The following is a 12,867-nucleotide window of genomic DNA, read 5'->3' on the forward strand; positions in this document are numbered from 1 at the left end:
CTTTGAGCTGAGCCTTGTGCAGATGCCAGCTGTTCCATGCTGAGACTCTGGCTGTGACAAGAGCCTGGTCCATGTTGATCTGCTTGTCAGACGTCCAAGTGAAGATGCACACAGACAAGCAGAAGTGAGTCTGGAGAGATGCTAATGCTAGTAAATTTGGAACAGAAGAGATAACATCAAAGAGTCTTCAGCGCATATTCAGAACAGATAGTCACCACTTCTTGCTTTCCAGTAAAGCACTCATCTCTGGGGATCAGCTACTTGTTAAAACATCAAGAACATTCTAGGTAGACTGACTCATTCATTCTCACGTGCAGGAAGCCTGACTTCCAGGACTAAAACTGGAACTAATTACCTTCTTTTTCTTAAGAGCTTCTCAAGACTAATCTACCTATGCCTCACACCACTGCTTACCTTGGTTACCAAGTTTGCAACATCTTCTTCAAAGACTCTCATTTTCTTGCTGTTGTATACACCCCCATCATATGAGCCAATACTTTCCTTCCTTTCAAGCTCTTCCTTTCAAGTAATTTTAGAATCTCAACAATTTATTATTATGTCTATGCCCATAATGAGTATTTTAAAAATAGTTTGTATTTGTCCAATAAGAGCACAAAATCAGTTCACTTAAGTCACTTGTGCATTGTTAAATTAGCCCAAATGTACTTCATCATAAAAAAATAAAACTCCATGGTAAGCATTTGGCTGTGGGCACAATGAGCCAAATTATACTGATCAGGTTTTTTTTTTTTTTTTTTTTACTATTTTGAGTCACTGACATACATGGCCATAAACAGTTATGGATCTATAAATAGTACCAGTTAACTTTAATTAATTTTCTGTGCAAAATCTCAGGTTATGATAACTCTGGTTATAACTTTGGATAAAAATAAAAATAAAATACCACAGGCGGTTTGTTTTAAAACTTTGACCTAGAATATGCTCTGAGAGAAAAAAAATGAAAGAAAATTGGATAAAGGAGTGGGAAATCAAAGTATGAAAAGATTAGTTACTTTGTAAAAAGCCAGTGTGATTGCAGAAGTATTAAAATCCCTGTAGGAGATTTACAGAGAAGTCTGCCCTGGATTAGAACTTGATATCAAATAATTTAACTGAAGTCATACAATTTCTGTGCCATTTGTAGCTGAGTTAATAGCATATGTTCCTGGAGGATTACAGCCAATGATTAAGGAAATTAGGTTTTGTTTGAATTTAATTTAGTTATATAAAGCTGCTACTATAATTTACAGCTTTGATATTTAATATTTAATAACCCAGATCTTAGAAGAATAGTAGATATAGCTGTGTCATTATGCTTTGAAATATTATTCCCATAAGTCATTTATATTTGCTGGCTGATAAGGATGTTCATCAAGTAGATGGACTCAACACGAGTCCACTGATAAAGCCAAAGCAGTTTTACAGTTTGCTGAGTCCCTTGTATGTTTCCGCTCCATTTCCCACACCTGTAACTTACTGAATCATAATTTATCTGGCCAGTCAATTGTCATAATAAAGAAACATGGCAGCCTTTGCTTCAGCAGCCAGCTGTGGGAATGACTCTGATCCACCTGCCTCTCATATTTTATGTATCTGTGGCTTTTCATCTCTTAAAACCTTAGGTATTTTTCTGTGAATATTGCCCCCTGAATATTTTTTCTTGTTTTTTTTTCCCCTCCGCTTTCTCCCTTATTCTTATTTAATTCTGCAGAATATAGAAATACAGCAGCAGGAATACTAAGAACTGTAGTTTTGCTTGGCACAGTGGCATGTGCCTAGAGCCTCAGCTACTATGGAGACTGAGGCAGGAGGATCGTTTGAGCCTAGGAGTTTGGAACCAGCCTAGGAAACATAGTGAGATCCTGTCTCTTGAAAAAATGTAGTTTTGAAGACACCAGAGGGAGAGAGGAATAAAGTGTCTAATGATGGGTACTCCTAAGAACAAGACAGCTAGTGGTAAGAAGTAAAAGAATAGAACTATAGTCAAATCCAGATGTATTACAAAATTACTTTCAATTACATAAACTTTTAAATAGTCAAACAACTACAGAAGTATTTTAGAAATTATCAGTATTTAGGTGTCAAAAATTTGAGTGTGAATAACATTTATGTCATTTTTAGTTAGTTGCATGAACTTGAATATCATTAAATTTGTGAAGCTTCATTCTTTATCTTTCTCTAAGGAAAACAGTATTAAAATTATCTACATCCTGTACTTTATAGATTTTTAAGAATAGCTACATGAAATGGTGCGTTGAAACATAAAGCACCATTAGAATGTAAATTATTAATATAATTTGGCTTTTTCTTGGTATTCTACTTGTGATAATATTATAGTTTTATCATATTATTTATGAGCAGCTCTAGTTGTTAAGGAGAAATCTATGTCCAATATATAAAAACTCTAACTCTCACACTAGTCCTGGCTATAACCTCTAGTGCTCATAAAATTAAATGTAATCTATTACCTAATAGTAGTTTTAAAAATATTTCATGATAGCTTTCATAATACTCTTTATGTTTTCTATTCTGTATATTAGAAAAGAAAATTTGAGGCTTGGATAGTTCAGTTATTGACATCAGAGCCCTGCATATGCCTTGTTCCACTATTTGCTCAAAATGCAATGCAGTTCCAGGACCTAGAAATCCTAACTATTTTTCTCTAGACTTTCTTGAGCTTAATAATAGCCTTCTTGGGTTGTTTGTTTGTTTGTACTCGGGATTGAACCCAGGGGTGTTCTACCTCCAGGATATGCCCACAGCCCTTTTTTATTTTGAAATGGTCTCACTAAGATGCTGAGGCTATCCTCAAACCTGGAATCCAATCTCAGCCTCCCAAGTACTGGGATTACAGGGGTGTACTGCCACACCTGGTATTAATATCTTTTTTAAAGTTGGTGTCTACATGTGTGCCAGAACCTTGCTTTCCTAGTCCATACACATCACCACTCCAGTAATATCTTCTTCTTATCAAAAGAAGCCTGGTTTGTTCAGATGTTAGAGGGTGATGTGCTAAAAAAAGTGAGGCCTCAAGAGGTGACTGTTGTTTGGTTCCATGGATTCTAAAATATATGGACTTACCTCCTCCTTTGTAGACTAAAATTATTCAATGCTCCCTTCAGAACATTCACAGCCCCCTTATTTTTATTCACCACCACTCCAATTGCACCCAAGTCTACCATCATCCTGTTTGATCATTCCAGCACCCCAGGGGTTTGTATCCCCAACTTTGCAAATCTATGGAATAAATTATGACAATTCTACCACTCTGTTACCCTCATAGGCACATAATATAGTCATGGCCAATGAGATATAAAAGAAAGTCTTGGCGTGGGGGTGGGGGTAGAGAAGATCTCACTGTATATAAGAGATCCAAGACCCCCAAGACCAAAATTCACCTCTCCCTGCCTGGAGGATGTTTACTTCTGTAGCTGTGATGTTTGGAGGTCATGTAAATAATTTGAAATGATGCTTTAATAAAAGTTAAGATCATCGTAGAACAACCAATCCAGGCTCCTTTATCGTTAGCCATTGGATTAGCAGATGTCAAAATTTTTCCTCTCCAGACATTTATATGTGAGGCAATCTGTCAGCCCCACTAGATATTAGCAGGATCTATTGATGCAGGGGTTCCTTCCCTTCTCTTAGATGATCTGCTGCTCCCATAGCTAGTGTCCAGGACCATGACAGTTTTCTACCTTGAGTGCATATACCTCTTCCTTTCTTCTTAAAGGAGCAATGTTAGAGGGTGATGGTGAGATTAAACCTCTTCCCCAAAGCCACATTCTTTAGGGAATAGGATTTATTGGAGCTGGGTGTGAAGCCTCCCCACACTTTGTGTAACATTTTTGCAATGAAGTCCCAGTTGCCTAAGAGGAAACTCACTTAAAACATATCCTTTACTGATTCCTTTCTTTTATTTTCTTTTTATCTTCTCAAATGTCTTTTCTTTGACCTTGGGATAACCCTTTTAGTAAAGTACATATGCATAAGACCTTGTCTCATAGTCTAACTATAAAAAGTCCAAATTAAGACCAATTGGGCATTCTGTTACTTGCAGGTGAAAGTATTCTGATGCAGAAACTGTAGAGCAGCACTGTCCAATAGAATTTTCTGCAATAGTAGAAAGGTCCAACTCTGCATTCTGTATTATGATAGCCAATTGCAACATGTGGCTGTAGAATATGTGAGCTGTGACTAGTACCACTGAGAAACCAAACTTTTCCTTTTAGCTGATTTTAATTTAAATAACCATATGTTGTTGCTGGCTACCATATTGAGGGGCACAGCTCAAGATGCATTCCAGTAAGGACTGAATAATGAAAACATTGCCTCCTTGTCCCAAACATCAGAATTATATGCTGCAATCATACATTTTCGCACAGTAAGGAATTGTGCTAGGCCAGGCTTTGTGAACAATACAAAGATGAGTGAAATAAACAGCTTATGCCTCCTAAAATTCAATCTAGATAAGGAAGCATAATGACAAATATCTAAAAGCAAGATACATATCACAAGAGTGGCAGAAACAAAGCACTATGGGAAATGAGAGGATGCACAGCTTCTGCTATTGGAAGCCAAGAACACTTAACTGAGATAGCACTTGAGTTGGATCTTGAAGAAGAATACATTGCCTTTGGGGAGAAACAGGAGAATAATTACATTTATAATAGAGAAAAAAGTCATAGAGAAGCAGAAAAACAAGAAGTATGAGTACAGGGGGTATGGTAAAGTTGGCTGCAGGTCAAAGCTCTAGGAGAGGTCCAGCATGTGCAGATCTTTGGCCTCCCTAGGGACACTCTTGAATTTTATTATTCTGTGAACAGTAGTCATAAATATGTTTGAGCTTAGGTAGCAAAGACGATGGTGTCAGTGGCATAACTGCTTCGAGAGAAGAACAGTTGAAGACAGAGAAATCACTTTTGAGATTACTGCATTAATCTATATAAGAAATAACATTAATGTGACCTTTTCCAGTAGCGCTGAGCAAACCCACCTCACAAGGGGTCCTGACCATAAGCTGAATGTAGGTATGGGAGAGAAGAGTTGGAGACAGTCTAAAGAGAACTTAAAGGAGGAGCAGGTTTTGGGGGTGGGGGGGAGATAATGAGTATATTCAGGATAAAGATGTTCAGAAGACACTGGGACATGAGAACTTTGGTATTGGTTGTCAGCTGTATCAAAAGATACAGAATATTTATTGTTGTTCCTTTTTCTATGCTGGGATTGTAACCCAGGGCCTCTTGTATGCTTGGCAAGCTCTCCACTGCTCAGCTACCCCCCAGCAGGATGTAAAGTTTGAGTAGGGAGAATGAGAAGAGAGCCTTGAAGTTTACTTATATCATACTTATAAGCCTTGAAGCTTACTTATATCTTAGAAGATAAAACAGTTTAGAAAAGCCAGAGTAAAACCAAGGAGCAGACCAGTTATTTTTCTAAGAACCACATTATGTTTCCAGCTAAGTAAAAGACTGACATTTATTCTTATTCTCTTGCTGATTTGGGTGTATTATTCCAGTCTACTGAGTTTATTTTCTGACTACCAGTCATTGCAATGAAGCATTAGAATTTTTCCAATTTGCTTTTTTATATTTTTAGCCCGAGAAAGCTATTTCAGACCTAAAATAATTGAATAAAAAGAAAAGCTAGTAATTTTCCTAGAAAAAGAAGCAGGATTGTACAAATTGTATAGTGGATACTGGGGCACACCCCGCATTCTAGATGAAGCCACTTATTCCAACAGCTGATAGCTGAGTCCTCCAGGAACTGTCCTTGACTTTGCCCATTACACCTGGGCTTTGGAAGCAACTTGCATCCATTGGTTGTGCTGGGTGGCTCCTTTGTTTCAATTCTGATCAATTTAGGAGAACTATGGCAGTTCCAAGACTCCCTATGAGATCAGCTGTAGGCGCTTTTGTGACTTCATCACCTTTCAGTTTCTTCTTTTGAATCCCTCACTCCATCACAGATGTTATTCCCATAGGCATTCCAAGATAAACTTCCTGCATGTAAATCTCCATCTCAGAGTGGGTTTACCAGAGGTATCCAAACTAAATGAATTGCAAATCAAAATCTCAGTGGGCATTTTATTTTAGCTTAACTAAACCATTTTAGACATCATTTAAAGCATCAGGATTCTTTTTACATTTGAAAAAGATTAATGAGGGTGACTTTTTAAAAGTTCTTTTAATTTAATCAGCATGGCACTGGTACAATAATAAGGAAACAAATGAATAGATGAGAATAGATGTCTCAGAAACAGATACTACTATATACAAGAATTTATTATATTATCAAGGCCATTGACATCAAGAAATATGATAAAGATTAACAGCATAACAAATAAAAGAGGAAGGGAAAGATTATTCAACAAATGATGCTAGAACAATAGGATGGGAAAAATAAATTTAATCTTTATATCATCTACTGAAATAAATCCTAGATAGATTGTTAGTTCAGTTTTACTAACAATCAAGGAAGCAAATTTAGACATCAGTGAGATATTATCTTTCACTTGTCATATTGGTGTGAAAAAGTACCTTCATTTACTGTTGGTGGAAACATAAATTTTTAGAGCTTTTAAAGGACAATCTGATGACATTTACTTGAAAATTTGAAGTGTGTGTATTTTTAAAGAAATATTAAGAGTGATAGACATGTATACATATATATGAGAAACTTCAAAAATCTGTACACATTGTGTACATGTAAAAAGAAATATATCTGGTCAAGTAACCATTACCCAAATCAAGATATAAAACAGTTGCAATACTTTTCTGTTTCCTGGATTGCACCCTCCTCCTTCCCCAAGCTTTCAGAGTGTGTCATGTACTGGAGGTGACAAATATCAACTAAATAATTATACAAATGATTGCTTATTAAAATGATGCCAATATTACAATGGAAAATAAAAGTATGAAAAAGAAAGAAGTGATTTAGATTGGAAAAACTGAGGACAAAATTTAGTTACAAATCTGAAGACATGACACTTATCATGAAAAATGACTAGGAAATAGCCAGGCAAAGAGAGGGAAGGAGAAAGTATCCCAGGGAGGGGAGAAGCTTGTGGTTGGAGTTAGGCAGAGTTTGGAACTATTAAAAAATAACAAACTGTTGCCTAGCAGAAAAGAGGGACAGCAGGAACTGGAGAAACAAGTAGAAGCCAATCTCTGCAATAAGGCCTTATGAAATGGTTCAGAATTATATTTTGATAATTGTGATGGAAGACCACTCAATGGTTTTAAGGGAAAGTACATGTTTAAATGATCTTTGTGGGGCATTGTGATGATAATGAATTGTTGGAAAAATTGATGGACGTTGGGAGATCACTTATTAGGCTATTGCAAGAGATGGTAATGTTTTGCACCAGCAGTGTGCATTGGAAACAAAAATAAAGGAGAGATTGGTAGATGTATTTTGAAGTTAAACCCACTATGCTCAAGGATTAATATGATGAGAAGGATGAGGGTTAAATGGATTATAAATTTATATGCGGCAGAAAATCTTGGAAGGATATAATCAAGTTACTCTCTGATATCTCTGCTTTGGGCTTAGAGGGGCGGGGAAGATGGAGACATCTTCACATGTCATTCTGCTTAGTACACATTAGAATGATGATGGTGTGGTAGTGTTAGTAATAGAAAGGTAGTTTAAGTTATTAAATGGCCTTGAATTATTGCCTGCAATTTATTGCATTGTTTAATAGAAACAAAAGAAATAACAAAATGGTCAATAACTTGATTATATAAGATATTTTTTGTTCCATAAATGACAGATAACATAACTAAAATAAAAAGGCAAAAAAGAAAAACCTGGAAGCAATAACAATGAATTGAGATAATTTCTCTCTAAAATGTACATACAAAGAATTAAGAGTTGGCCTGAGAATGCAGCTAAGTGGAAAAGGATTTACCTAAGCCAGGAATGGTGGCGCACACTTGTAATCCCAGCATTTGGGAGGTTAAGACCAGAGGATCACAGCTCATGGACAGCCTCAGCTACTTAATGAGGCCCTCCAAAACTTAGTGAGACACTGTTTCAAAATAAAGAATGAAAAACAGGCCAGGGGGTGTAGCTTGGAGGTCAAATCCCTCTGGGTTCCATCCCCAGACCCACAATGAAAAAGAAAGAAAGAAAAGGATACCTAGCTTGTACAAATCCATAGGTTCAATTTCTAGCACTGTGAAAAAATGTATTAAAGTCATATGAGGTTCCTCATACTAAGCAGTTCATAAAGAAAAAAATTAGAAATATTTAATAGGCATGGAAGTCAAGAAAATGGAAACCTGGTCTTTTTTCTTCCCTTTGCATCAAATTAACAAAGATTAAACAAAGGAGAATCTGCAGGGTGGGGTGGGGTGGAGGAAGCACAGAGATAGGCCAACTCAACATTAGTGCTACAAGTTCAATTGTTCTGAGTCTGACAATTGGGTAATATTGCACATGCTTCATCCAATATTCACATCCTTTGAAGTGAATTTCTATTTTAGGGACTCTATTCTAAAGAAAAGAAAACAAATATGAAGAGCTTTATTCATAACACAATACTGGAAACAATATGATGCACAGCGGTATGTGTTTATACTAATTTTGGCATATCCATGACTATTATATAGTCATTTAAATTACCATGAAAGACCTGGCGTGATAATGCATGCCTGTAATCCCAATCCTTGGAAGTCTGACACAGGAGGAAAGCAGGTTCAAGGCCAGCCTCAGCAACCGCTTAGCAAGACTTTTTGCAACATAGTAAGACCCACTTCAGAATAAAAATGATGGGGATATAGCTTGGAGATAGAATGCTCCTGGGCTCAATTCTTAGCACCAAAGAAAGAAAAATAAAATAAATGTACAAGGAGAAACTGTCAAGCTGTGATCTTAAGTGAAAGCTTCTTTTTATGTCTTCTTGACCTGATGCCCTTCTTCAGTCCCTTGCTTTGTTAATCACATGTGTAGCCTTTGTCACATTGATACCAGAAACTAGATGTTGCTGGTCTTTCCACTCCATTTCAACCATAGGCAGTCTTTGAGAGGCTCACTTACATACTCGTCCTCTAGATTTTGCCTCCCACTCAGATCTTTGGCTGCTAGGTTTAAAATGGATGTCATTCACTGTCTTTAGAAAACCTGAAATAGAATTCAAGTACATTTGAGTGCTGAAATCAGTGAAATTAGTATATGTCACAAGGGACACATTATAGAAGAATAAGTTATAACTTGAGAATGTGAGATAAGGTGAAATATATTAAAAATAAAATGGCTGATACTCAAATGGTCATTGTAGATGAAAGAGAATACAAACTGGCATGAAGCTTTATAGAAAAAAGAGCTAAGAACCCACACTCCACAGTGAGTACAGGACTCTACCCCGAGTATAATAGGAACTCAAAGTCCATTACTAACAACAATTTTTAAATTACTCTTATCATTCATTAGAAGGCATCGTATATGAAAACTAACCCATATTTATTTATTTTTCCTAAAAAAGATAGGCTGGAGAGAAGTAGATGAAATAAACACAGAATAAATTCTGGGGACTAGGATTAGAGGAGGATAGTAGAGATACTCATTATATTATTTATTCAAATATTTCACATTTTACATTATATTTTTGTAGCAACTGATATATATATATATATATATATATTAATTTTAAGTAACTGATATGTAATCTTATTAAAATGCATAATTATCTTACTATGTTTTACATAATTTATCACTGGTTTTAACTTCACAGATATGGGAAGAATATATATCAACATAAATACATATATCTATATCATCTAAGCTTTATACAAATATCTATATCATATGACGGGCAGACAGATATGTAGCATATATCTATATTACTCATATTCAGACCCAGGATAAGAAGTAGCTACTCAAGCAAACCCAAGATAAAAGTTGTACTGTCAGTGGTGGTGACAGCAGTTACAGTGGTAGAAGTAGTAAAATATTAATAGGTAATAGAAATAGTGCATTACTTTTATGTTTGTTCAATTCTTGTGATTTTAAAACATCATTGCCTTATCTCCTTTGTCCTATCAAACAGCACTGTACAGCCACCATGAAGTCATGTCCCTTTAACTAAAGGGGAAGCTCAAGATATTTGCCTAACAAATGGTGCATAGCCGGCAAATTGTGGAACCAGTACAAAACTGTTATTATTTTTCTAGGCATGTTTAATAATCTCAAGTCAATACACATGCCAAATGGGCACCCCAAATATTTGGGCCAGTAGTACATTATAATTTCAAGAATGCTATACTTCTCAGTAGGAAAAAAGGTAAGAATGAGGCTAACAGTAAGAATGATGATTACAGGGCCTTGTGATTTTTACTTGTCTCATATCAATGACCTCTTCCCAGAGCAGGTGAAACTGAAAAGGTATGAAAGTAAAAACTGGTCAGTCCTTGGAACACATTGTAATTTTGAAGTACTTCTGAGTAGGAAATGATCTGTTATTGTGGCTGAAAATGAAAATTTCCTCGCAAGGTCATCTGGGTTTTGAAAAATATTCTAATGAATCCTAAGTTCATGTAATTTTGTATATGAGCTCTTACCTCACATTAACTTGACCTAATAGATGTCATGCATAAATACTATCTTCCTACCAAAGAAAAGTTCTTTTTTCGAGCAATTCACTTTTTACCCACTAACCTGTGTTTAAAGTACAATTTGAGGGAATTTTGAATTTTAGCATCCATGAAGACTGCTGGCTTAAGTGAAGACTCCCAGTTTAGTGGGTAAGAAATGAAATGATCAGAAATAGACATTTTCTATGACTTATTATCATCAAATGATAGTATTTTGGTATGACATCTTAGCTCCAGTTACTGTGAAATAAGAGTTCATATACAAAATTATATAAACTTAAGATTCATTAGAATATTTTTCAAAACCCAGATGACCTTGCAAAAAAATGTTCATTTTCAGTCACAATAATAGATCATTTTCTACTCAGAAGTACTTCAGAATCACAATGTGTTCCAAGGACTTACCACATTTTATTTTCATACTGCTGTGAATTGGTTCTGAACTGTCATTTACTATTACTTTTCACATGATTCCTAAAACTCTGCCATAGTCTGACGCTCACTGGAATCCTTCCAACTCTATTTTCCCATAATTGCCTGTCGTGAAAACTCATCCTGACCTCACCACCTCCACCATCATTGTCACCCAAAAGGACTTACCTGGTGCCTCCCCAGCTCACACGCTAGTGAGACCTAATTCTTTCCTTGTAAAGGAACCTCTCCTTTTCACTGAATCGTCAAATATCGTATTCTTCTCTGAAGGATCTCAATAGCATTATATGTTTATTTTTGCATTAGTGGGTAATAGTTTTCATTTAGAGATTTATCTCATGAAGATAATATAAAATGATGAATCTGATATTACTGCTGACTTTGAAATCCTAACATTTTACTGGGACAAAACTTTGCAGGGACAAAACTGTGCTATGGACATAATTTGAGCAGAAAGATCTGAAAGCAAATTATTAAGGGAGCATCCCATGAGCAAAAATTTTTACAGTCTAGGAATATTTTACAGCAGAAGACCTTGTAGAAGGGAAAACAAAAGATGAGAAAAACATCTCTTTAACTCATTATATTTTCTTACTCTAGCAATAGAGGGGATTCATTATAAATCAATAATTATTTAAAGCATTTTACATCAATATGTCTTATAAATAAGCATCACAATAACAGTAAAAGCAGTAATCTTTATTCATATTTCTAGATTAGATAACAAAAGCTTAGAAGGGAATATAAATAACTTATTAAAAACAAATAGCTAATAAGAAGCAAAAGTCAAGACTTAGACAAACAACTTTCTTTACAGAGTCTAAACCTTTAGCCAAATTTGAGATAAGATTCATTTTGATTCTATTAGATGAAATAAGTCTAGATTCTAGATTGACAATAAAATTATCAGTAATAATTCTTGAGTATGATATATTGCCTGAATTATATTTTAGTTATTTTATTTATTAAATATATCTGAAGCCCATGATGTGTATTGGGCAATATGTAAGTTTCAGTATTAAAGTTCCAGCATTCTCAGTACAGAGAAAAAAAGAAAGGAAATTATTTTGGATGAATTATGAGGCAGTGAGAGTTACACATTATGGGATAAGAATAAGAAAAGACTGTCTATGCATCAATATAGTGGAAATGATATGGGGCTTGCAACAGATTACAAGTTGCATATCAGTCAGAAATGAAATGCTGTTTGAAAATAACACAGAGGCATAATATGTGGTGACTGCAAATAACGTTCTCTTTGTATTTAACATTGACTAGCTTTTATTGAGAACACATTGTTTCAGTGTGACCACATTATAAGCATGATATGGGAAACTTTAAGAGCCCAGAGGTCTAAAATGAAAATAATTAAAAAATAAGAAGAAAATAAATCTTTGAGGAAATATTTAAGATTTGGGGATTATTGTGTCTGAAAAAAGCAAATATATGAACAAGGAGAGCTTTAATAACTATTTCAATATGTAAAGAAAAATGTTCAGAAGATGTGATACTTATTTCTTTTTTCCACTAAATGAGAAAATAAATAGATGTTACTTAGGAGATGATGCCATACACATGACAAAAAGATAATTATTTATGCTATTCTAGAAGAAACATCTTAAGTCTTCGCTTGGTACTTCTAAGTAGGCAAAACCGAAAATTTTAAGATGATCAGAAGACAAAAGTTTTTCTTCTCACACTTTCCCTGACACACATACCTTCAAAGAATATCCATTTATTAGCCCAACATATACATAACTATACAACATAAATGATTTTCCAGGAAGACTGTACAGCATAAAGGTATGAGAATCTTTTGGTTGGCCATGTATTTTATAAA

General features: G+C 35.1%; 1 protein-coding gene across 1 annotated transcript in view; it reads left to right on the forward strand.

Annotated features, from left to right (window-relative positions):
* Positions 1 to 1,522: 1,522 nt before the first annotated feature.
* Positions 1,523 to 12,867, forward strand: part of LOC308262388 (phospholipase A and acyltransferase 5-like) — a gene marked incomplete at both ends in the record, with an annotated part of 39,726 nt that continues 28,381 nt past the window's right edge. Inside the window, 1 exon segment of the mRNA XM_080694808.1 lies at positions 1,523 to 1,622. Within this exon segment, the coding sequence (XP_080550934.1) occupies positions 1,523 to 1,622 (100 nt within the window).

This window comes from Muscardinus avellanarius, assembly GCF_963383645.1.
Source record: "Muscardinus avellanarius genome assembly, chromosome: 4".
Taxonomy (NCBI): domain Eukaryota; kingdom Metazoa; phylum Chordata; class Mammalia; order Rodentia; family Gliridae; genus Muscardinus; species Muscardinus avellanarius.